Source organism: Danio rerio, chromosome 11, assembly GCF_049306965.1.
Source record: "Danio rerio strain Tuebingen ecotype United States chromosome 11, GRCz12tu, whole genome shotgun sequence".
NCBI classification, from domain to species: Eukaryota; Metazoa; Chordata; class Actinopteri; order Cypriniformes; family Danionidae; genus Danio; species Danio rerio.
The window spans coordinates 28,446,965-28,474,533 of NC_133186.1; the positions used below are offsets into that span (position 1 = coordinate 28,446,965).

Sequence of the window (27,569 nt, forward strand, 5' to 3'; positions counted from 1 at the left end):
ATGCGTAGTTCCAGCGTCGAAACTGAACAGATTGAGCACGACCAGACGCAGAAGATCAAGAGTTGGAAGAACACAACAGGAGCGCCTCGTCTTTATTATTTAAAAAAGATAATTTAAGACAAATTATTTCGGTAAGAATATGCAAAGTACACCAGTTCACACAAACGTATTTTTACACACAACACTCTCGACATTTGCTAAAATGCAGTGGCTTTCTAAATGTCACGGAGGGCAGGGTGATTGTGAGCCATAAGCAGACTACATAGTTTTGTTTAAATGGGCAAAACGCAGATAGCCAGGCATTTGTGCTTTTACGTGCAATTGTTGTATTTTTTTGGTTTCTGAGAAGTGCTGTGTTTGATCAAGTAATGAGAAAGTATTTCCGAGCTTTGTTTCTGCTGAAGACGGCATCGGTCCATTTACGGTGGCAGATACAGACGGCGCCATTTTGTCGTCTCGCTGGTTTTGAGGTTTGAATGGCTTATGACGCCATGCCATGGATGTTATTGTTAACTCTCTTTAACTAAATAATATAAAAAAATCAGAGTGCTGTGTTTAGAAGCTTTTCTTGAACACCTGGTTATGCTTGCCCATTTTTGTTGTTTTCTGCTATACTTTGTTGTTTCAGTGGTTCCTTGTATAAGTACGCTGCAAACGTTGTATTTTGATGGCTTGTTTCATCTTAAACGTTATTTAAAATTTCTAGTCATATTTTTGCATCAGCAAAAAATTAACACATTTTTTCTGATATTGGGGAGTTCTTTTTATTTTTTATATTTAAATCTTGTTAAAAGCGTTGCTCCTATAGAAATGAATAATTGTGTCTGTAATATTTTTAAACAAATTAACAGGCATCATCCCTGAAGTCTTATTGTGAGGATTTGGGTTTTAGTAGGTTGGCCTAAATGTATTTAGGTTTGATTACATGATTATTGGCCTTTGGTTGTGACCTGCTTTTACTTGGTGTGTAAGGTCTGGCAGAATTTCTGAGGCATTGATGGTCTTGCATTTCTGAACTCTGTGATTTTTGGACACTAAGTGCTGTAAGTTTTTGAGGTTTCTGGTAGAAAGTACTTCAATGCATTTTTATTAAGCAGTTCACCTCAAAAATAAAATAGTGTAATTTGTGCCCCTTTGTTTCAGTTAAAACTTGTTATTGTTGCATATCCAAAATTGCAAAAAACTGAACCATAAACGGATTATTTTGATTTTAAAGTTTGATTGCATGGAGGGAACAGTAGTCTTTCAGTTGTGGGGCATTGATTCAGATGTGGCGGTTGGACTCTTATTCACAAGCTCAGATTCTAATTTAGATAATATTCTTAATTTGATCCTTGATTAAAATTAAAAGTCTTTATTTTTATAGTTTATAATAAAAAAGGTGTGTATTTATTTGCCCATGTCTACTTTTATTGAATGGACACATTTGTTTTCTTTTTGAATGTGTAACTTTTTCAATTGTTGTGGATATCGTTGGTGGCTCATTCTGCTGGCTTTGGTGACCCCTTATAATGAGTGGAATAAGCTGAATGTGAGTGAGTTGAAGGTTAATTTAACATGTCTAGTATGGTAGAGTAGAAAGATTTCTTAACATTTGCTGTAATTTATAGTCAAACAGGCTTTTTTGGTTTTTGCAATGTTTAAAGTTCAGATTAATAATGCACAAGTTAGGTTGAAACGAGCTCAAGCTAGATGCATTTAAAGGTGTTGTCTAAGTTCATTTTTACACATTCACAACTTTTACTTCACTACATGGAAAGTCTCAACCTGTTTTTGTAGCTTAATATGCTTTGACATGTTATATTCTTTTTCACATTTGAAATGGGAAATGTTCAAAAATGTGTTTAACGTGTGATGCTGTTTAATGTGGATGTTTGCTGGGAGTCATGAAACATGACATGCATGCGTTTTAATTTTTAATGTGTATGGCTTTTGCGAAGCAGCTGGCCATCGTCTATGCACAAGTGGTGGATTAATAAATTTTTTTGCTGATTCACAGTATGTTATACTAAATGGGCTGGAAATGGCTGGCACTGAATGGTTTTCTTGGAGACTCTTATGGGTACACTTGTTCTAATGCTGTTTACATATATTTCCCTCCGTTTATTCTTTTTATTACAGTCAAGAATTGATTTTAAATGATTGCCGTCAGGATTGGCTTGGGTGTCCTGTGCATCTTGTAACGAAGCAGCACGTTTAATACAGGTAAGCATTTGAGGGATCTGTCCGTTAAATATTTGGTGTAGAATTACCGTTCTTAATGGTCTAAAAAATAATAAAACATTAAGAGAAAGAATTGACTTTAGAGTGTAGACATTTTTATTGTTGTCTAGAGTAATATAGTATTGTAGTATTTAATAGTTGCGATTGGTTTAAAATATATATTTTTTTTGTCATAATATTTATATTAATGCTTTGTGGGACAATAGGAAATTTGTTGCTAAATTTTCTTTCAGGTTATTGCAATTTTAAAAAAGCTAAGTGGTTTTTATGAGTCTGAAAAAATTTATAATTTCTGTTGGTGCTTGCCTCATTATGAATTCAAGTTTGGAACTCAAGTTATAAATTGCCTTTTGTTTTTAAAAATGCTTATGCATCAATTACGCATGACAAAAAAAAACAATGGAAATTCATTGGCCAAAAGGTGTGAGAATCTTGTGATTTAAGACAGAGAATGTGTAGAGTTTTCTGCACCATTAGTTTGGTCGGGCGCCCAAAGCACTGCTCCACTTTTTTTTTTGAAAACAGATTTGGTTTATAAGCTCATTAGGAAAAAATCTCAATGTAGTGGACATGGTTATATAATATAACTAAATATTCTGGAGTAGAGCTGCATGATTCTGGATAAAATTAGATTTTTTTTCTTTGAAAATATATAATTGTCCTTTATAGATTTTCATTTTTACAATTTTCAAAGAAATATTTAACCATGTGCATCATGCTCTTAAGCAAAATGTTAATAAAATAAGACCATATTCTTAGCGCTTTCTTTTTCTGTGTAATACCACTTATGTCAGTTGGAAAAACATGCATTCAAATCAATTACTAATCACAATGCACATCCTTTGACTGAGCTTTTACGAAGCTAAATGATCGCTCCGTACAACAAGCTGGATGTTAATAAACCCAAATACATCATTATGCCACAGTACATAGACAGAATTTATGTTTTTGTGAATTATACCTTATCAATACAGTAAGCTGACTCCTTCAACGCCATTTCGTCACATGTCTGTCTGCATGCTTGGCAACGTATAGCAAATGTATGTAAAGACGTGTGACCCCCTTTATGCTTGTCTCCTGTAATTTTCTGATTTGTATTAATGCTGGATTAAGATAATGTGGGGTGTCAAATTGAGATAGCTGTCTTTTTTTAAAGATTAATCGTGCAGTTCTAAGCTGGAGTGATATGGATCCTTGTGAAAAACACCTGGCTACATGATATTTGCTTAATACAAAAGACCCCTATATTAATGTTGTTAGTGGTGATTGTTAATTTGGTATATTTGAAATTTTTGACTTTAGTTCTCCTTTAAACCACAGGCATTTGTCGTGTTTAACAATGTTTTATTTAGTGATTTGAATGTTTAAAAAAAATGTTTTAAGTGTTTTGTTCAGTTGAGTCCATGTTTTTAGATTCTGTTGTGTACTAAATTGTTGTTGCATGCTATAAAGTGAAATGCTTGTATGCTTTGGCTACAACGGTAAAACCACTAAATGGTGTGTTGAGCTCAGAATCTTTGTTTCAAATGGGCTTTGCTGTGTTTTAAAAAAATCAAGCTCTATATATTTTGCTGTTGACGTGATTTTTTAATTTTATTTATTTAGATAATTTAGTCTTGCTGTTTATTTATTGATTTTTTTTGTGGTTTGAATTCTGGTTCTGTGTTATCTTTTTACTTTTACCATAGCCTGACAGTCGTTGCCTTCTTTCATCTACAGGTGTGTGTTGTTGCACCTCAGCATGGCTGTGGTCATCCGTTTGCAGGGTCTCCCCATTGTGGCTGGGACTATGGATATACGCCATTTCTTCTCTGGATTGACCATCCCGGATGGTGGTGTGCATATTGTAGGGGGTGAACACGGTGAGGCTTTTATCGTGTTCGCCACAGATGAAGATGCAAGGCTTGGAATGATGCGCACAGGGGGGTCAATCAAAGGTTCCAAGGTGTCTCTGTTGCTGAGTAGCAAAACTGAAATGCAAAATATGATTGAGCTGAGTCGTAGGCGCTTTGAAACTGGTAGCGCAGATGTTGCCGCAGGAAATGGCAGTAGGCCTGGGCCACCTGTTAGCACTGGTGGAAGTGGAAGGGGCAACTTGCCTACCACAGCACAAGGGTTTAGTAACACAACTTCTACTACTTCCACAACAGCAGTGTCAACACATGAGCCTGTTAGCAACAAGACTGTCCCTACCTTTTCAACCACAACCATGGGCAGCATGCCCCCAAACTTTAATAATTTCACCAGCCCAAGCCTTAGTTTGGGATCCACAATGACAACAGCAATGTCATCCTTGAATTCTGTACCTCCCCCAATACCTCCGTTGCCCGCCATGCCAACACTACCACCAATGCCCCCTATACCAGTACCACCACCAGTATCTGCATTGCCACCAGTACCAACTGTTAATCCACTAACATCAGTGCCTCAAGTCCCTCCCATTGCACACATGCCTCACCTGTCTGCGCTTCCACCATTCAACCCAGGCATTCCTCCACCTGTTGGCCCCGTCCCTGGTGGTTTAGCTGCCTCTGGTCCACTGTCTCTCGGAAATTCCAATCCAATGTTCCTGAATCCGTTAAACCCTCTAAACCCCCTGAACCTCCAACCTCACATGAAATCAGCCATTACAAACCCAGATGACTTTTACGTTCATCTGCATGGCCTTCCCTTTTCAGTCCTTGAACATGAGATTAGAGATTTTTTCCATGGACTTGGAATCGAGTCTATTCGTTTGCTCAAAGACAACTTGGGTAGAAACAGTGGCAGGGCATTAGTTAAGTTCTACTCGCCACATGAGTCTTTTGAAGCCCTAAAAAGAAACGCAGGAATGATTGGCCAAAGATATATTGAGGTTTCTCCAGCTACAGAGCGACAGTGGAGAGAGAGTGTTGGACATTCTAAAGCAGGTGGAGACAGTGAACACAACAGACATCGTCGCAGAAGCGCTAATTCGCCAACACCCTCTAGTGGTGAGCGAGCTAGATCCCGATCTCCTCACAAACTAGACTATTGTGTATATTTGAAAGGACTCCCATATGAAGCAGAAAATAAGCAGATCTTTGAGTTTTTCAAAAATCTTGACATTGTTGAAGATAGCATTTACATTGCATATGGACCCAATGGCAGGGCAACTGGTGAGGGATTTGTAGAGTTTAGAAATGAAATGGACTATAAAGCTGCTCTTGGATGCCATATGCAGTACATGGGTAGTCGTTTCATACAAGTGCATCCAATCACAAAGAAAAACATGTATGAAAAGATTGATGCCATTCGCAAACGAATGCAGGGCTCTCAGGGTGATCAAAAGAGTAGTTCTGGAGGGGGAAAGAGTGCCAAGAGTTGTGCTCACATAACCAATATTCCCTATAACGTGACAAAAAAAGATGTTCGACTGTTTCTTGATGGCATAGAGTTGTTTGAAGAAAGTCTTAAGGTGCTAGTTGACTCTAATGGTAATGGTCTTGGCCAAGCTATTGTGCAGTTTAAGTCAGATGAGGATGCACTTAAAGCCGAGAGGCTGCATAGGCAGAAATTGAATGGCAGGGATGCCTTTGTTCATTTGGTTACTTTTGACCAGATGAAAGAAGTTGAAAGAAATCCACCTCCGCAAGCAAAAAGAGGACAGAAATCCCAACAAAATGCCCATGCTCATCTCCATTCACATGTCCATGCACATGCTCATGTTCAACCCCAAGCCCAAGTTCCCCAGGCACCTCACGCTTTTCCAACAATGACAGGCGATGAGTTCAGTTTTCTAAGAAATGCTGTAGGGACTCTTGGAAATGGTCCTCCTTTTGTCAACCCGTTTGTTGCTCCAGGCAATGGTCTGACATGTCCGCCACCTTTGCCCCCCCTTGGCACAGCTTTGGCTGACGTCTCGCTTAGTGTTCCACCACCTATGGTTGGAGGACCTCTGCCTGGTCCTATTCTAGAGCACCCTGGTTTCAGACCCAGTGTCAATACGGCACCACCTGGTTTTGTTGGCGCACCAGAGCCTTTAAGGGTGATGCCACCATTTGATAATGGGTCTTCTCGTAAAGCTGTCACTCAAAATCGCGCTGGGAATCAAGGTCAGAGGCCACCTTCTGACAATCTTAGAGGACCATCCCCTGGTGGTCCAGGTAATTCACGGCCTACAATTGTCAAAATTCAAAACATGCCATTTACTGTGACTGTGGATGAGATCATCGATTTCTTCTATGGCTATCAAGTTTTGCCTGGTTCTGTATGCTTGCAATTCAGTGATAAAGGTTTGCCCACTGGGGAAGCAATGGTTGCTTTTGATTCCCATGATGAAGCTATGGCTGCTGTTATGGACTTGAATGATAGGCCTATTGGGGCAAGAAAAGTTAAGATCACTTTGGGATAAAAACAAGAACTTTGTCATCGCAATGTGTCTTTTCTTTTGACACAGTTTTTTTGAAAAACTGACTAATCTTGTTGTTTTTATGTACAGAAGAAGAAGCTGACAAGTATTAGATTCTTTTTCAATGGCCACATTATTTATCCAAGACTGTCGTTACATGAAGCATGACATAACTGAGAAAAGACTGTTTATTTTAAAACTTCAAACAGCATTGTTTAAGACTTTAGGCCAATAATGTGTTTGTTTGCATATGCAGATCTGAATAAGGGGCATCTTTATAGTGGTATGTATGTTTAGTAGAGTTTAATAGCTGCGCAGAGGATTAGTTGCTTACATCCCAGAATTATTGTTTTGCATTTGTGCTCAAGGTTTACACATATGTATATGCTCCATGCCGAGTTTTCTTCTGAGGTAAAGAAAAAAGTGCTGCCATGCATTGTTGAATACATGCTCACACTTCAATTTCAATGTTTGCTCTGCTGCAAAGTTTTTTTTTCTATGTCAATAAAAGGCAACTGTCATGTCTTTATCATTTTTTGTTGCTGTCATGTTGGATTGTGCTAAAAGCCTGATGTCAAACCATGAATTCATTGTAAATGCTAGGCGGAGATGTGAAGCAATTGCAGCATTGTAATATAATGTATATGAAAGCATTTTACTCTCTTTGCTTAGCTGTCTTCATAACATGTTGCTGTGGTGTTTGATAGCTTTCACTTCATTTTTTTTTGGAGGTTTGGCTTGTTTTAAAATGTCTAAAATGGATCAGTTGTTATACTTTTTGTTTTGTTTTTTGACTTTCCAGCGCTTTTCTCTTGTAAATACTTTCCAGCTGAACTATTTTGTCAATAAAATGCCATTCCTGAAATGATGACCATTAAGGTATTGTATTCTGTCCTGTCCTTCTTTTTCCTTCAGTTCAGATATTAACAATAAAATGTTTTGCTTTGACTTTCTTGTTTCTCATATTGAACTGCATATGTATAATTGATTTTTTTTCCTCTAAAGATGTGTCTCTTGTTGCTTTAGACTGTTGTCACAATATAGGATCATCAACCTTTTACGACAATGTGTTATATTAAATATTTGGAGCAGGCACTATTTTTAATTGTTTCAGATTTTCTGCTATCAGCATTTGAGGTAAAAATCATGCAGGTAAATTGGGGTTGTGGTGGAAAAATACATAATGTGAGCAGAAATAAATTAATTTAGCTTGTATTGTAATTAAAAACAAGCTAGATTTATTGTACGTCATGCCTAAAGCATTACCCAGAACCCTTTTTAATTGTGAATGGATCAAAAAGACATGAAAATGCCACAGGTGGCTTTATAAAGGCAATTTCTTACGATAAAAATGTTAAAGAGGAAAATTGCTTGTGGAATGTCTCTTGTTTTGGCTGTGGTTTATGATGGCAAATAAGATCTTGCATAAAAGCTTTTAAGAAGATTTTCCAAGAAGCAAATGCTTACAGTTTCTCTCCTTGTTTTCAAAGAGATCTCCACATTCTCTGTGCATTTTTATCAAAGCAGGTCAAGTGGGATTGCTCTCAAACGCTGGTTTTGATGCTTTGAATCTGCTTGCAATGGGTCTTTTCAGAAGCCCATAAGTTCACGGTTGTTTATTCACTTTTTTTTTTTTTTTTGGGTTGAGCTTTTGTACTTTTTGTTCTGAACGTCTCGAGTGGTTCTTGTGCTTTGTGGACTGTATATTTTGCTTTGTGCCTTTTTTGATGCTGAGCCTTGCTTCCTGATTAACGTGTTAATGTTCAGGTAAGTTCAAATAATGGATTTTAGTACTGTTATAAACTACCTGTGAGAATTTGAATTCATTTCAGATTTATTAGGGTTGGCTTTTTGTTGATTTGAAAAGAATGCATTGTGTGGAGGAAAAATTGGAGAGATTTTGTGGAGGTATGCAATTGAAATATGCTTGTGTAAATAAAAGTTTTAACAATGTTTTGTTGTAATGATTAAATTGAAAAGAAAAAAGTCAAAAAGCCATTCGAGATGTAGGTGACTTATTTCATATTTTAAATGGAAAATTAAGAATGTGTAGTTAAAAGTGTAGTCATTGGTGTTTTATAAAATGTAGGTCAAAGTTACTGGCACTTTAAAGAGTCATGCAGTCAACATTTCACCTTCGCGTCTATAAAGCTAAAAGTTCTGTGTGTTTCAAGAAACTGAACATTATTTCCAGCATTACCTTAAATCCAAACCTTACAGCACACTGTCCTAAACACATTCAAGTCTACCAATTGTGCAGTTTTTGTTGCATCTAAGATGTATGTGTTATTGCAGACACGCACATGAGCTTATTTGGCAATGGAGAATGGGAAAGTGTGAATTGGATTGTTTATGAATAAACAAAGATTGATATATTTTCCCAAGTTTGTAAATTATTGTTATTGGACAGCAAGCTTGCTCTCCTGACAGGTAGAAGTGTGTGGATTTAAAGCTTGCAATGCTGTAGTTCAGTTTTCTTAAACGACTAGTTAACTAGAATTTTACCATATTTGATCATAATATCTCAATCTGCAGCTCTATACAACAGTACTAACCCTCATTAGATTTGTTTTAGTAATGGTATAGGGGCATTTAACATTAGCAGTGAGTCCTATAGTAAAACATTATACAATACAGATGTGAACTGCCCTAAAGTCCAGCATGTACTTGGGAATGATGCTTAAAATAACGCTTTTTTTTAAATAATTAATTTTACAAGTAACTGGAGTTAACTAGTTGAGATTTATTTCTTAATCCATTCAGTTACATTAATTATATCAGGGCTGCCCAAACTTTTTCTTACAAAAGGCCAAAAACCAAAGTTGATTGAGGGATGTTGGCCGAAACGGAAAATGTTGCATTGTATAACATAAACTTTGCTATGGGTTATTTCCTAATTTTCTTGCTAATATTTAACAATAACATGAAAATGTTGATTTGAGTCAAATTAACTAATGCAGTATAATATTTAACATTTTATAACAAAGTTATTATGACAGTAAAAACAATCTTATTTCTTCCACAATGGAGTTCAATGCTGAAAACACTTGTCGACCTGCGCCCGCCTTTTCCTTGATTTGCTCGCCAATGTCTTCTGTGTTGCTTTTTGTCAAGTGACATTTTTTCCATTTTAAAAGTCTGATTAATTTACAACGTTTGATAGAAACTTTTATTTTCAGTTGCCTTTTTTTTTTGTAAGCTCAGCAAAGGGTTACGTTCAAATCAAAATAACAATCTCTGTCAAAAGCTTTCGCCACATCCATCATTCCCTTCCCCTTTTAAATTAGATGGTGGGCCAAATGGGCCCTATTTTGGGCATCTCTGCATTAAAGCATTAGCATTTCACTCAAAAAAAAAAATTTTTTTTTTTATTTAAAGCTTGACTTTTGTATTTAAATTGTGTGTTAAAAATTAGATGTTAATATGGCTTGGAACTGTATTTTGTACATTGTATAACATTACAGTACCTTGATTATAACGCCGAATTGGGAGTATAGATCCTAGCCATATTGACCTAGAACAAAGCAACTTTTAATTTGACATTAATCTAAGTGCACCATGTAATGATAAAAGAGTAGAGGTTTAAAAAGAGAAAATATCAAAAAAAAAATCTAAGTTTTTTTTCTAAGTTTATTTCTAGTATAGTTGTAAAATTGGTGTTCTTTTTAAATATAGCAACCAGCGTTGATAACTTTGCCCACAAAGCATTTTTACATTTTTTGGCGTCTAAACATTGACATTTTGATTAAAACAAGGCTAAATTTGGTCTTTCAGTGAGTTTAATAGTTGTTTTAGAACCACCCAAAACTAAACTAGTCATCAAATGCACAGATTAGACTGACTTAACATGTGTAGTCATTCACTCCTGTCGATTCGATAATTAGTCTAGTTTTGTGCTATTAAAAGCGTATTAGATTTTTCACTGACTGCTTAAGATGCAACATTGTTACAATTGTTGTCTGTTAGAAAACCATATTAGAGAGTAGCAGGGTCATGAATTTGGATACAAATGTAAATGTTTTATTACCAAACACAGTACAGTTTTACAAATTGCAAGTCTTATCTTATGTACATGTGTAAATCATCAGATTGATTGATTATAGCAACCACACTAACCATAGTTTTAAAAAATAGCTAAACTTTTTACTTTCTACTGCATTTCTATACTTGTGGAAAAAACTAAGGAGGTTAAGTATAAAAAGCACAACCCTGCTCAAAACCCCCCAGCTTATACCATCCTGGTTTTAGAGGGGTTTTGGCCATTTCCAGCCTAGCAAGGCTGGGAAACCAGTCAAACCAGCTAGTACAGCTTTAACCAGGCTGATCAAGCTAGTTTTAGCTGGTCATTTTCCAGCCAGACCAGCTAAGACCAGGCTGGAAATAGCCAAACCCCTCTAAGACCTTTTTTTTTTCTTTTAGCAGGAAACTTCTAAGCTGTAGTAAATATAATTATACTGCTTTACTCCGTTAATATACTTCATATATTACGACCATACAATTTTCTCTTTATGTTTATGCCAAGGATTCACTTTAAATCCAAAAAGGGATTGTTATATAAACAATGCTAAAACAACAAAGCTAGTGACCGGCTTAACACATTAAGAACATACAATCCCTCCAATATGTTCAAATGTTATGCCAATAATTCACTTTAGCATTACTAGTTATATCATTGTAATTAGGGTTGTCGAGATACGATTAATTTACGTTACGATACTATACCAGCTAAAGTTTTGTGATACCAATTAGTATTGTGATACTGTAATTCATAACTCTTTTAAATAAAGAATACTGTCAAAAGTACTATATTTTGTGGTATAATAGGCTCACTTAAATTGAATTTGTAATTCCTTAATTATTGAAAAAAGTATTTGCACATCACTTCACCTTTTGTAGATAACTAATCCACAAAAAATACATTAAAATAAAGATATAAATTGTACCAACGAAATTCATTACTAAAAGTATTTTTCAACATTATTAGGCTATATAAAGTGTTCAAAATAGTTTTAATGCTTCCATTGACAGGAACAGGAATAAACTGGTTCAGATGTGCCTTCGAACTGAAACCTCAAAAAACGTGCAATAGGCTACCATTAAAAGTGAAAATTCTACACAGTTTTGCTCTACAGACTATTTAAATAAAATGGTCTATTGTTGCACAAACATGTGAGCGTTTTAGGGACTTTTCCACTCACATTATTTATTTTATACAAACCGTTAATGACGATACTACCGTTTACAAACTACAGTAGCACCGTCAGTATTTTAGAGCCATAACATCATGATACTACCATAGTACTGGTAAACCGTGCAACCCTAATTGTAATAGTTGGTTATTTGTAGTTAATGTAACCTAATGTTTGTTTGTTACGCTATAAAACATAAATATGAATTGTTAACAAAAAAAAAAGCTATGCTTGAACAATAGAGCTTGTGGCAGCTTAACTTTTTTCAGAAGATACGGTTAATATTTTTATTTTGCTTACTCTCAAAATGCTGGTAACTTTAACTCGAGTATAATATGAGTCTGTGAGACCAAATCAGAAAAAAGCCCCCTACATCTTGAACAGGCTGAATTGTTTATTTTTAAGCAAAGACTTCTTGTTTATATTGTTTAGCAATATTAAGAAGGAAGAGACTATATTAATTTGCAGCAGATATGGGCTTATCTGGCCTCTATAGCAACATATGCAGTGTTTGAGCATTTTTGGAAAATGATTTGGCTCAGTTGGGGCAAAGAGCTTAGAATGATGATGCTCTTTGGTTGGGGGATGTGTGTTGCCATGGAGACAACTGTCACACAAAAATTCTCTCTCTCTCTCTCTCTCTCTCTCTCTCTCTCTCTCTCTCTCTCTCTCTCTCTCTCTCTGTGTGTGTTAAACCAATTGCCACAACTGGTTCATTTAAACCAGTTAAGGCTAGGTACTACCCTGTGAAAAAGAAACTCAGAATTTGTAACCTTAATGGATACAGTGGGAGTTGCTGTGATGTGATTTAATGGAAACCGAAATTATCTTTACTGGTAATTCCTTGTTTTGTTTTGTTTTTTTTATTGATAGTTCCAAACCTTTATCTTTTTTTTCCAACCAGAGGGTTCGTTTTTGTATGTAATGTCCACAATTTTTCCTTTAAGAGATGATTTGTATTATTGTAACGATATTTGCTGTGGAAACCGTGTGTAAGAGTTAAATTGTTGTCGAGTTTTCATGTTGTTTATAAACTGATATTTTGTGGTTTTGTTTACTTGTGTTAAAACGTGGTGTGTGAGGGAAAGCGTTAGATTTATTACGCTGCGATGCTGTTATACATAGACGGTGTTATTTTGTGGTTTTGTTTACTTGTGAGTTTTTTAAGTGTCTTGTAGTTTAAGGCGTTTATCAAAACTAAAGGCTGTTCATAGTGTTCAGTGATGAGTCAGTCCTCGCTGGTTTCAGGCTGTGAGAGTCTGTGCTCTGCTGCCGGCTGGTGCGGTGATTGACAGGAGTTTAACCAATTGCAGCGTAGTTTAGCTTCCTCGTCCACCAATAGCAATGCACGTCTGGAACGGAACCCAATGGGACCGCCTTTCTCATTTTATATTACATGAACGTGTCAGACAGGGTGGAGACGCTAGTATTAGGCAGTTTTGGTGCACGGTATATACGAGCAGTTTCAACAGTTCGACAGTTAATAAAGGGTATGATATTTTTAGATTCACGGACGCATTTGTCAGCTTGTACTAAGCGGGTTGTGTGTTTTTTGTGTGCGGTTTGCTGAAAGTTGACCATTCTTATGTAGATGTACTTTAATCTAGTAAGTAATGGCACATTAAAGGCGTGCCTTCAAGAAAGTTTTCTTTTTTACATTTTAGGCCCTCAAATATGACATTTAGCAGCACTTTGTATGCTTATTTTGCAATAGTTTCAAATCCTAATTCGTGGAACCGCTAGCAATGTATAATGTGGTATGTATGAGTCGAATGTTGTTGAACTTTTGTTTCACTTTACAACGGAACGGAGCTTATTGAACTTCCTCACGTTCATTAAAGCGGTTTCAGCTCGAGGCCAAATCTTAATACATGTTTTTATCTGTTGTGGTTTTTTTTCAGATGGCCGCTCAGTGTGTGTCCAAAGTCGAGCTCTCCATCTCTTGCAATAATCTCCTGGATAAAGATGTTGGATCCAAATCTGATCCTCTCTGTGTTCTGCTGCAGAGCGTCGGGGATGACAAATGGACAGAGGTATGGGCTTTAAACCTGGAAGTGCAGTATAATAACTGACTCTCTCAAAAGCCACCGTTCATATGGGGGGAAAATATTTTCAGTTTGCTAAAGCCATACAACAAAATATAACCACTATATGTCCTTTTTTACCTTCCATGTACCTAATATGGTAATTACAGTTATGCATAATATTTTACTTAACCAACCAATCTGCATTAACTATATAATAAATGCAGGGGATAGTTAATCCAAAAATGAATATTTGCTCACTGGAAGTGGTTCCAAACCTTTGAGTTTCTTTCTTGTCTTGAACACAAATGAAGATATTCTGAAGAAAGCTGAAAACCTGTATTCATTGCTATTCAGGGTAGGAAAAACAAACTGTGGAAGTCTATGGTTACAGGTTTTAAGCTTTCTTCAAAATATCTTGTTCAAAATATTAAAGTCAAACAGGTTTGAGCGAAGTATAGGATAAGTAAAGGATGGTAGAATTTTTACTATACTTTTAAAATAGTAACCGCACATTAATTCTTTTAAAAGTGAATGTTGAAGAAATTATTAGAAATTGGAAAATTGTCAAAAATGTGAGTAAGAGTTTCAGCATAATAAAAGTATTTATGTAATAGAGTAAAATTCTATACTGTACATATTAAAATGTGTAAAAAGCAATTAAGGTAAATTGTATTATTTTACATTTATGCAACTTTATTCAGATAAAGGTATGAAAGTGTATTGTAGAATAATGTTCTAAAGTGACGGGTAATTCATAATTATTATTACCTTAAATAGTTTTAAATATTGTATTTAATTGTTCAAAAGCAGCAAAATCAAACAGGACAGTTTGATATTTTGTAATTAATTTCACAATTTTAAAAGAAATCCTAATTTAAAAAAAGTATCTTTCATTTCAGTGATTTAAGTAACCTTACCTCCTTCGTAAACCGAAAACGCATCAACAGAAAACATTCACATTAGCATTGTAAATGCTGATTATTTACTTTAATACTGGTGCATATCTAATATACATTTATTTATATGACTTGTAAATAATATGTTATTATTGCAGGTAGCACGCACAGAGAGAGTGAAGAATTGCCAGGATCCTCAGTTCTCCACAAAACTTCACATTGACTACTACTTTGAAAAGGTGCAGAAGCTAAAGTTTGGTGTCTATGACATTGACAACAAGTCTGTGGACCTCGGTGATGATGACTTTCTGGGAGGCTTTGAAGGCACCCTTGGACAGGTATGTATTGTGAGGAGCAAAGCTTTTGTTAGAAATTGTTTACCATGAATAGTATATTTCAATCTCAATACACTGCAATGACCTGATGGTTTCGTTCACACACCAATTGTCACAATAGATCGTGTCAAGTAGGAAGCTTACCAGACCACTTCAACTCAAGGCAGCAAAGCCAGCTGGGAAAGGCACAATAACAGTAAGTGTTCTTAAACAGACTTGGGTCGTCTTTATGCAGCTGGTGTAAGGCGGCCTTAAAGCGGGCCGGTGTCTGCTTTAGTGTAAAGAAGGTATGCCGCATTAAACCTTTCATCTATATACACATTTTTGAAATGTATGCCACTTCAGGTTTGGTTTATGTGCTAACTTTGCTGTTTTCAACATGGCAACACTGATAGAAGTCTTGCAACGTTCCTGGTGAACAATTTTCTGGCGTCACTATTTGAAAGAATTTGCATCTACAGTATCTTAGGAGAGTTTAATGGCTTCACAAAAAATTATTTATTTGCATACAGAACAGTTTTTAACAACTCACAATAACATTTGCATATCTGAATTTATGGAAAGTTGTTAATTCCTTTATATTATCCTGTAGCTATTTACTTTTGAGTTATAGTGGCAATTTGTATTCTAATGCAGCTCTGCCAGTTAAAAGGTTTTCTATGTATAATCTAGCAACGTTGTGTCATTTTATTTTTTATTTCTTACGTGTAATGTATAGATTACAGCTGAGGAGGTGAAGGATAACAGGGCTATTGTGATGGAGATAGAGGCCAAAAACCTGGATAAAAAGGTAAACAAAGTCAGCCTTTTTGTTGCATCTTTTAAGAAGCCATTGCAGTTTAGTTAATTTGTTATTGCACAAAAATCGTTGTAATAATTGACGTTAAAGACAGTTATTGGATTTGGCATCAATCTCTTCCATCTTTTTTTTTTTTTTTTTTTTTTTTTTTTAGGATTTGTTTGGAAAGTCTGATCCATTCTTGGAGTTTTTCAAGCAAGATGAGGATGGGAAATGGCAGCTAGTTCACAGGACAGAGGTTTTTGGTCACTTTTATTCACTTAGAAAACTAATGTTGGTTTGCACATGCAGATTTTGCTGACTTTCTTTTACCAACCACTCACTGTAGGTCATCAAGAATAATTTAAACCCATCTTGGAAAAAGTTTACTGTCTCCTTGCACACATTCTGCAATGGTGATCTGAACAAACCAATCAAGGTAAATACATGGTGTTATTATGCCCACTTACATGTGCATTGGTCAGGGAATCTTGTCAGTATTATATATAATTTCACTACACATTTATTTTGCTTTGCACATTTATCTTTAGGATAAAAAGGCAGTTGTTGCATCTGACGCTCAAATATAATGTGGAATTTGAAAAAAGCGTTATTAAAAGAATCACGTCAAACATAATTTTTTTTTTAGCAGTTATTTATGCTCTTATTTCTATTAATTATAGTATTACATGTGTATGCTACTGATCAAAAGTTTGTTGATTAGTAAGATTAGGAGTGTTCAGTATTTGCAGTCTATATCTAACATTGCTATTCTTATTCACATTTTTTATTTTTTGATAATTTTTACTTTTACATGTTGGGTAAGATAAAAAAGAAATACATTTACCGTGCTCAGCATAATTGAGTACACTTCATTGTGAAAATTAATAATTTTATCCATTTCACATTGAATATAGGCAATGTATTTTGGTGCATTTAAACAAAACAGATTTAATAAACAGATATTTTAGTCACTAAAGATATTTAGAAATTGAAAGATAGATAATACAGTTAAATTCAAGCAAAATATTACTAAAAAAATTACAACCTGCAAAATTCTCTTTCAAAAAAGTTTTCCCCCTTTTTTTAAAAATTGTATTTAATATCTTCTATAACATACATTTGGGTGTAATAGTTTTTTTTTCTGTTATCATAAGTTATTTTGTTAGATAAGTTCCAAATTTGGCTTCAGTACTGACTAATTTAAGGTATATGCACAAATATAATATTATATAGCTTCCTATTAAAAATATGAATTTTAAAGATTGATTTGTGATGGCTGTACTTATGAATGCTGACCACTTTATGTATTTATATACATTTATGACAAAAGCACGGTTTGCTCTATGTCGCTAGCCAACTACTGAATCAGCTGCGTAATGTGCGCGAGTGTTGCTGTTGTCATTAATTTAATTAGAAAAATTAATAATATTGTGAAATTCAAGATTTGTGAGTCATACAACACTGGATAACTCAAAACGGCAACCACAAGTCTCTCCTCCATCTTTAAAATCTCTGTAGTTGTCTTAACAACACAAACACTGCAGGCACTCAACGGAAACCCCAACTCTGTTTTCATTTGATTGGGAAATGAAAAAAATGCGGCTGACGTAATGCACTTTTTCCGCTCAGAGTTTTTAACTGCAACTGCATTCGCGCAGGGTGCATAAGCAGCGTGCCCACAATGCTCGCGGCTGTTAGTAAATCATTTTTAAAAAGGCGCCTCTCGACGCAAAAGGTGTGATAAGAGTGCATTTATTTTATTAATACTACTGAACACTTTTTTTTTTTTACACGTTTTTCAGGGATAATAATAAGTTTGGTGTGTTTTTTTCCCCCCAAATAATTTGCTTTAGTTTACTATGTGAACTGTTATCCAATCATAGCAGTCAGTGTTTCCTTCAATGCAGCCTTTCCATAAAATCTGATCGTCTGATGAACCAGCATCAAAACCAGAGTAGAAAATAAGCTTAATCATTGATTTTGATGTTTTTGGATGTACAAAACATCTTTTGTTGTTTTAAGATGTACAAACCATTCAAACATCATTCGTGGACTTCAGAAAACAGTATAAAGTAATTGAAAAGGTCAGTTTATGACCACTTTAAATATAATATTTCGGAAAAACATTTATTATTATTATTATTATTATTATTAATATTGTTATTATTTATTTATTATTTGTTCATGTACAGATGTTAAAATCTAAAGTAACAATCAGTTTTTAGTGGTCATTTGGAGAATATAATTACTATTTCTTAAATTAAATATTGACCCAAACTTTTGAACAGTAGTGTATACAAAAGGTCAGATAAAAATGCTTACTATTAAAATAAAACCATAAAGTACCATGTTTTGAGAGGACAAAGGCACTATCAGTTTCAGTTTTTCTAGTTTTTAGACTAAAGCTTTGTCTAATTGCTAGGTAACTTGTTACGATAAGGATGAAGACACGAGTTCAGACATGATAGGAGAGTTCACCTGCACCACCGCTAAGCTAATGGAGGCTAAAGACAATGCGGTGAGCAGGATGCATGTTTGTTAGTCTCCTCTAAATGGCTCTCTTTCTCTTTCTGTTTGTCTGTCTGTCCGTCGCTTTTTGTTTTAGGTTGAGTGTTTTGATTATGATAGCGATGGCTCTCATGATCTGATTGGTGTGTTTCAAACTAATGTGTCAGATCTGCAGAAAGCAGTTCATGGCTCACCGGTGAGACACCTTCACTGATCCAAGCTTGCTTTCGGTCCTTGTTTTAACAGTAGAAAGTTTCCTTTTCATCACATAAAATTGGTTTCTGCTGATATTATATAGGTCAACCACAGTTTAAAGCCTAAAAAGTATTTAAATAAAAAAAGAATGTCTTAAATTCTTAAAGACAAAACATTCATGTAGCATTTCACTCAATATTTTTATTTTACAGGGCAAAATAAGCTTAAATTAAAATGTTTACTTAAGTAAACATTGTAAAAAAAAAAAAATCTAATTCTTAAATCAAATTTAAAAAAATTAAGTAGTTATAACAACATTAAGTTTATTTATGCTTAACAGAACAAATGCTTGTTAACAAGTATACAGATTTTCTTTTTGATATGTTGGATGAAGATTATACTCAGCCTTTTGACATATCCTTGTTTTAATGATAAAGTTATCTTTTTTAATGTATTAAAATAATTTTTATATTTCATATTGATGTTATGTAATTTTGCATCCCAAGTAAATGCATCTGGAAATAAAAAATGTTTGCATTGGAAAATACTGAGGGAGGATATTACTTTCTTATAGTGTTGTCAGAAGGTGCAATAAAAAAATATTTTCTTTATTTTGTTTTTGGAGCAAACCTTTTTTTTTTTTGAAAAAAAAAAAAAAGTATAATGTAATGGAGATGAGTGCAATTATTTATGTTCAACTTTTGGTGTGTGCTCCCTTTAAATGTTCATTTAGAAACAAACAGACACATTGACACCCAATTTTCATGACTTTCAAAACAAAAGCTTAAATGATCATCATAATACCTGCAGAAGCCATGGCTACATTTCCATTCTGTTTACTTCTATTATTTCTCTGAATTTTGCTGTAGAGTGAATGAGAAGTTCTAATTTTTTGTAGGTTGAGTTTGACTGCATACACCCAGAGAAGCAAAAGAAGAAAAAGAGTTATAAGAACTCAGGAGTCATCAAGATTAAAGATTGCAAGGTTTGAACAACCTTTCTGTAATGTTAAAAAACATTTGATTGCAGAATAGTTTTACAGTAATCATAATAAATCCCCACACTGTCTTTCAGCTTGAGACGCAGTATTCATTTCTGGATTATGTGATGGGAGGTTGCCAAATTAACTTCACGGTAAGATCAGTAACTGATAGCAGGTGGTTTTTCTTCATATTAAATAATGTTATTAATGGACCTGAGGCAGAACATTTACATCTTGTTTGTAAATATGGGGTTGTATAGATTAAGCTGTAAAGCAGCTGTGAATATTGTTTGATTTTTAGGTGGGTATTGACTTCACTGGCTCAAATGGAGACCCCCGCTCACCTGACTCTCTGCACTATCTCAACCCTAATGGTGTTAACCAGTATCTGTCTGCCATCTGGTCTGTTGGCCAGGTGGTCCAAGACTATGATAGGTAAAAGAAAGACTTTGATTATAGAAAGTCCACCAACTAAAAAACTAAAAGGCAACATCCAGTCAATGTTTATTCAGCGTTGTGCTTTGAAATAAATTTTTTTAAACCAATTTATACCCCTCCAGCCCCACTATGATGTATTAAATTGATAAAAAGTGAAAGTAAAGACATTTATAATGTTAAAGGTTTTTATCTCCATTAAATTTCATTGGTTATAAGTTATAACTTGTCAATAACCACATTAATGTTAAGCAGCGATTAGTAAAATTATCACATTGACATTAGGATGTAAAGCCATTATTTCACATTATATTATATTTGACATTATTTGTTTTCTGTATGTTTAAATACATTCAGCATGAGATTTTTTGGTAGCACCATATTGGAATAATTTGATCTGCTATTATTTAGTTAAATGATGTATTTGCTTTCTGTCTTGTTTTGTAGTGATAAGCTTTTCCCAGCCTTTGGATTTGGTGCCCAAGTGCCTCCGAACTTCCAGGTTAGACCTTATATGTTAGTTTTGCTGCATGATTCTCAACAAATGGCGAGTTAGTATATATACATGTATTGTGATTATGTAACCCTTTATGGAAGAAATGACAACAACAAAAAACAGTAGTACTAGAAGTTTAAACCAATTCTAAACAAGCAATATGCTTGAGGTTCTGACAGCTTCCCTCTATGTATTTTTATTATTTGGAGTTTAATGGGGAAATTTTTTTGAATGAATGAGACATTTGCTAAAGACTTGTTTTGATAATAGTTGAGTTGGCATTTTATAAATGATATCATGATTAAGCAGGCACTTGTCACCTTCTACTGCCTTAATGAGTTCATCGATGTAATTCATTGAAGTGTCAGAATACTTGTGATCTTCTCTAGTGACAGTTTAGTGGAACTATAAACATTTATCCCAGTAGAGTCGCACAAACCCAAATTTGAATGCTGTATTATGATCTTTGCTCTTTCAAAGGTTTAACCAGTCTGGTTTAATTTCTGTTTCACATTATACACGGGGCATCAATTGTGCAATTTGAAAGTGGAAGTAAAATCGAGCATGCATTCAAACGAAATTTCAGTACAGTATATGTTGATATGGTTATTGGTATACTGATAGACTGAACGGCATTTGGTGTATCAGTCTATATTTAGATCTTTAGCATTAGTTACTTTCCTTGGAAATTAGTTGCTTTTATAATTATGTTTTTCAGTTGCTAACTCACCCAACTCACCCAACACTGGTCTTAATTTAATCTTACAATTTTTTAGGTATCACATGAGTTCCCATTGAACTTCAACCCTAACAGCCCATATTGCCAAGGTGAGAGTTAGAATTAGAATGCAGAAATCTTAATTTAAAGACATTCGCTAATGTATCTCTGACGTGCTGATGTTTCATACCATGCAGGAGTGGAGGGCATTGTAAATGCCTATCGCTCAGTTTTGCCTCAACTTCGTCTCTATGGACCCACCAACTTCTCCCCCATTATAAATCATGTGGCCCGAATTGCATCAGGAGCCGCTCAACAACCAAATGCAGCAGTGAGTTACTTAAAGAAGCATCTTTTTTATGTTGTGTACTGACATTTGTAACAGGATGTGGTTTGATTGGCTTTTTTTTTTTGATTCTGTGGCCTGCAGTGGTGTATTTAGCATCAGCACTGTGTATCTAATGTTTCTTTTTTTCCCCCCTCTCTTATTCGTAATTAGCAATACTTTGTGCTGTTAATCATCACTGACGGAGAGATTACTGATCTCGACCAGACCAGACAATCCATCGTAAACAGCTCCAAACTGCCCATGTCCATCATTATTGTGGGTGTGGGTGAGGCAGACTTTAAGGCCATGGAGTTTTTGGATGGGGACAATGGAGTGCTTAAATCTATAACCGGAGAGTCAGCGGTCAGAGATATCGTGCAGTTTGTGCCCTTCAAGCAGTTTGCCAATGTATGAACCCCTTTTTTTTATTATTATTTTAAATGAAACAAAATGTAAGGTTTTAACTCTTTAAATGTAACTTTTTTTTTTAATCAAATTAGTTAAATTGTGTTTTTGACACTCCTGTAAACAAATTGAGTTTTTGTTATTTTATTGCTAACCTATTGACAAAAGGTCAGCCAGGCAGTTACTGTTTAAAGCTCCCAGTTATATAATTTTTAAAAAATCTTAAAGGCAGACATACACAGTACAAATTCTAATGGCCAGAAGATTGTATGCTACTGATGCTAAATGGTTGGTCTGCTGTTTACAGTTTGTCAGACACTAAACAAATAGCAATGTATATCCACTTGTATGATCAGAAATGTTGGTGTTGCTTTTACTTCATCAATTTGATTTGAAGTCCACATCCTTTAAATTTAGATAGGCATGAAAAGTTGATTTGGTTTTAAAGCACAGTGAGTATGTTTATGTGGACCCCAATTCTCGGATATTAATACGATTAAGACAATACTCTGATTAAGAGTCTAGCATGTAAACAGCGATTTTTATTTTTTTAAAATTTTTTAATTAATTAATTTATTTTTTAAATATTTGTTTATTTTGATTGATTATCTCCGATTAAGGTCATAATCGAACTAAACGGAAATCGAATTAAGACGTGGAGTATGCCAATTTTAGTAGCAGTGCAGTACAGACATATAAACACCTTAATCAAACTGTTCGCCACATTTTGTGACAGGATATTTCACACACACACGGCTGTTTGACACTATTCTCTGCACCTATTGAGTCAATAAATAAACACAGACAAATACACACTCCGTGAAATGCAGAGGGTTTTTTCCCGTACCATATTAAATTTAATAAAAATTAGTGGTGGGCCGTTATCGGCATTAACGTGCTGCCTTACTGCTAGACTCTTATCGCGCGATAAAAAAATATTCTTAAAGACTTATTATTTGGGTAGCACACATTCAACACTGTTTCATTTACTATGATCTTTTATGTGAAGCTGCTTTGACACAATCTACATTGTAAAAGCGCTATAGGAATAAAGGCGAGTTAAATTAAATATTTAGAATGCCTTCGGCTGAATTTAAATGAGCCATTTTAATTCAGATCAAACTAGATTAATTCTGAGCTTAATCTAGATTTTAAAAATGTATATATGCCCACCTATATTAAAAATACACTCTTCCAGCAATTTATATTGACATTCAATATCTCGTTTGTCACAGGGGACAAGCATGAGATGTTCCTGAATGAAAGTGAAAGTGCCAAACTGCAGTTAAAGTCGATGAATTAAAAATAGAATTTCCTGAAATTACATGAAAAGAAAAGAAATGTGGATAGCGCAGTGGCACAATGACATTAATCCAGTTATATGCTATAACTTGTAAAATGGGATCCTGAAAGGAACGTACTAAAAGCAGGTCATGAAAACACCTTAATCATATTACTGTCTTATGCAGAAAAAGACAAATAATTTGATTACTGAGCTCCATGTAAACAAAGTCGGTGTCAACAACACAAGCTAAACTCTAGTTATTATTAGTTTTTAAAACTAGTCTTTTTTTTAAACTAAGGTTATACTGAAAAAAAGTATATGTAAATAACAAGAGTTTTGACACATTGCTTTATATGTTGTGTTAGAAATGGCTAAATGTTAATAGTGTAAGAAAATCATTTGCACTGACCATTAGAAAAAAAACTTAGCATTTGACCCTGCTTAAGTCTGAAGTGTACTTTATAATGGCCTTACAAATGTCTTAAGTCCTTCATTTGACTTGTGAAACCTGCAGAAAGCCTTCAAATAAGCCTAATTTAGGCATGTTTTCTTTAGTTTTCATTGCTGTCAGTACTTACACCTTTCCTCTTTTTGCATCTCAATTTCTCTTTTAGGCTCCTAAAGAAGCACTTGCTCAGAGCGTTCTTGCCGAAGTGCCATCTCAGCTGGTGACATACTTCAAAATGAGAAATCTGCCTCCTGTCAACCCACCTGCACCGACAAAATAGACACAGGCTTGCTCTGAAGAGTGAATCATATGCATCTATAATGCATAGAAGTTTGAGTAAGTATGGATCACCACTAGAGGGAACCACAGCTCCATGGAAGAACTTGTAGAAAGACCACTTATCTTAATTTCCCTTTTTTTATATATTATGCAATCATTTTATTTTCATATATATTTCTTTAATCTTCCAGAATGAACATTATTCCTTATTATTCTATTCCAACTGGAAAAGAGTTTCTTTTTTTACAGAGCTATTTTTCTGTGAAGTTGCATATATTATATACATATGTGATGCTATAGTTTACGCACACAGATGCCTTGATTTTCTTTAGCCAATATTTGAAATCACTTTGTTGGCCTTGCCTTGCTTTTGGCACACACATATGCAAAATCTCAATCAGGAATGCTGGTTTATGTAATTCTCCGCACTTTCTGCTGTATAATAGTTGTCAAAGCAAAGTGAATGATACTCATTTACCATCTGCGCTAAAATAAATAATCATGCTGCCCTTATAGAGATGATTAGTAGCTAGAGACATACCAAAGAAATCACTGCATGCCTTTCACTAGCAAATTAGAGCTTTCAGAATCTTTTAGTAGAATTATATTGCCAATATGATTGTCGTTTTGACCAGGATATATAACATTCATATAATACTTAATATATAAAGTATGAACAATGGCTGAATTAAATAGAATTTAAAATGCTATTTTACTTTTACAAAGCATTATGTTGATCATAGAAATGCCTTATCAGATATGTTTTTCTAAACAGCTGTTGTTATGTTGAGGATCTAGAAGTTTTACAGTTTCCTTTGTGCCAAGAAGAATCTTTTAAAGATTTGTTTTGAGAGCCAGAAATTATGTTGTTCATTTGATTCCTCTAACACAAATCTTTGCACCTTAATCGCACAGCAAACTCAATCTGCATATGTATGTATGTATGCTCGCACTTGCCATGTAAAGCCTTATGGGACCATTAGCCTGATTAAAGCTTCTTTTTTTAATGTAGTGATTTAAAGGGAATGGGTTCTTAATCCTGTTATGAGCAGCCATTGGTTTTTCCTAATGATGAAATCTAATGTTTACACTGCAACATGTTCAGTTCTTCAGAAGCCGTTGTAGCTATTACACTGCTTTTTATAACTGTCTAAAAAGAAATAAAGACATTGCCTTATTAACACACATTACATTCTTGTTTGTGTGCTTTTTTACACTGAATGTGTGGTTTTTCATGTGATTTGCCCACATACAATAGTTTTATTTGTTATTGGTTAAATCAGTGTATCCAATACCCACTTGTATTAATTAGTTAAATCAATGTACCCAATACCCGCTGGCTCTTTAGGTGGTCAAAGTTTTTGTTCAACCTAGAAAGGAAACTTGTTGTGTCATTATTTACTTGCCCTTATAAGAACTGAATTTGTGTTTGGTTGAGAAATTAATGTTTGGTTAAATTTAAAATTCTGTTCTTCTGTGTTTTCTCCAAAAAACTTAAAATGCTCCTAAAGAAAGAAAGAATTCCATCTGAAGTGGTTTAATCCAAGTCTTGAGAAGAGGCACTATTACTTTATATGTCAAACCGATTTTATTTAAACTTGTATTCACATATAAACATTGAGTAACCAATATTTGCGTCTTTGTCACATAAGCTCCAGTAAGTTTGTTTGATGCGCGAAAACTAATGAAGTTCATTCTTGCCTGGCATGACAGATTAATTTAATTTGACGTACAATAGAACTACAGGCCCAGAGCCAGGGGGGTTCATGTGGTTCGAAAGACCCACCACCCACTGACAAAGTCCAGAATTTGGCACCTATATGAACTCATTTGTCCCATTTTTGACAGTACGTCATCATATATAGTGAAAAAAAAAAACGATAGAAGAAGCCTTTCAGACTGTTGTGCTGGGGTGCGCACCCCTGACGTAAAATGCACCCTCTCTGAAATGTGCATCTATTTACAGAAATTGATTTAAAAGAAAAAAAAAAACTATATATCTAATGAGAGTGGGGACTGAGGTGAGTATCATGAATGGAACTCTTCCCTTACTGAAGATAAATAAATAGATAGAATGACTTTAAATACAATGAAGATGAGATGAAGTAAATTGTTTAATGTGTGGTTTAGTAAAAAATGGCAACAACAATTTTATGTCTTCCATGTCTGTTTAAAATCAACCAAAAAGCCCAAATTTAAGCTACACAGTCATTATTAATATTTTACATTTATTGGTTAATCTATAGAGCGTTTTAAAATGTATTTCACTTTTTGTCCTTTATCCATCAAAATAATAATCTTTTCACATTTAAATCAATTATGCCCTTGATTTAAAAAAAAGTCTCTATGAGGGGGTTCATTTAGCAGCAGGGGTGCATTTATTTTTTTTATGTTCAAATGGACAGATTCTGAAGGAAATGAGCTGGGCTGCGTTTCCCGATAACGATTGATCTTAGCACTTAAGAGCGTTTTCTACGAGTCATTTTGCGAACGTTCGTTATTGTTTCACGTGCGTTTCCCAAAAATGCACTTAACACAATTGCACGTAGCCCAGCTTTAAGTGCAACTTAGGAGTCGCTATCCGTTTGTTAAGTGCTGAAATGTCACGCTATAGAATGGCTCGTTATTGTTGCACATGTTATAGCAATCCATATAATTCTTCTTCTACTTGTGTGAATGTATATTCAACTCGAATAACATAAAAAAAAATATTTTTGAGCCAGTTTAAAAACATAAATTAACTGGAAATGTCGTACTGTAAAAACACTGTCTTGCTCCAATCTCGCATAAAACTAATTCTAACAGTCCTTGCCGGAAATGACATCAGCATCATTTTCGATATTTATATGAAACCTTAATTAAGTAGAATTATTTATCAATTCATGATGATCAGCCAAGACATGTTCAATACATGGCTGGGTTTGGGGCACGCCAGCAAGTCATTGACACATTTTTTTGAGTTCCTCCTTTATTTGTGTCATCTTTAAATCACATTAAATATTTTCTGTTAAATACAACATATGTAGCCTACTACCCTCGAAATGTCCATATACAACAGTGTAATTTTTTTTTCATTCTAACATTTATTATGTAATTTTTATTTTTTTCTTTATTCATTATTATTTGTATATTGAATTGTGTAATGTGTAGAAAATATAAATGAATAGAGATATACGTACAAATAAAATGAATAATGACTTTGAAGAGAAGTAAATTGTAGGTGCAATTTGCCGGTTGTCCAGCAGGTGCCCTCATAACTCTGTCTCCTTACGATGCACTTAAGGCTTTACGATTACTCCAGAGCACTCGTAGATCCACTAAGATTTTCAAGTGCTACTTAAGTTACGATGCTTTTGGGAAACAGACCGTAATATTAAGATCAGTCGTACGATCATTTCTACGAACTTCTTAGGCTTACGATGCTTTTGGGAAACGCAGCCCTGACCAGTTAGTAATTTGCCTTCAGGTTACAGTTTTTTTTTTTTTTTTTTTTTTAAGTATAAACAGGTTTCTAATTTTATTTAGTTTTTTAAATAACGTATAATAAATTTGTATTTTAAAAATATTTCAGATTTTTTTTGTTCAAAGTGTTAAATTTGAATTTCTAATCATAGCAATTTTTATAAAACTAGTTTAAATGCACATTTGTAAATTAGCACTTTGATAAAAT

General features: G+C 34.5%; 2 protein-coding genes across 13 annotated transcripts; both read left to right on the forward strand.

The window, feature by feature from the left end:
* Nucleotides 1-25,089, forward strand: cpne1 (copine I). Of its 12 annotated transcripts, none has more exons than XM_068224112.2 (17): nucleotides 29-131; nucleotides 2,122-2,205; nucleotides 13,683-13,814; nucleotides 14,863-15,042; nucleotides 15,161-15,235; nucleotides 15,758-15,829; nucleotides 15,993-16,076; nucleotides 16,167-16,256; nucleotides 18,243-18,338; nucleotides 19,422-19,508; nucleotides 19,598-19,657; nucleotides 19,807-19,940; nucleotides 20,388-20,442; nucleotides 21,213-21,264; nucleotides 21,352-21,485; nucleotides 21,654-21,890; nucleotides 23,787-25,089. In XM_068224112.2, exons 3-17 carry the CDS (start codon nucleotides 13,683-13,685, stop codon nucleotides 23,898-23,900), a joined length of 1,602 nt encoding a protein of 533 aa, XP_068080213.1. In that variant the 5' UTR covers nucleotides 29-131; nucleotides 2,122-2,205; the 3' UTR covers nucleotides 23,901-25,089.
* rbm12 (RNA binding motif protein 12) lies at nucleotides 3,943-6,870 on the forward strand. The gene is given in 1 exon segment (NM_001003856.1): nucleotides 3,943-6,870. A coding segment is annotated over 1 exon segment (2,631 nt). The 5' UTR covers nucleotides 3,943-3,964; the 3' UTR covers nucleotides 6,596-6,870.
* Nucleotides 25,090-27,569: the final 2,480 nt, after the last annotated feature.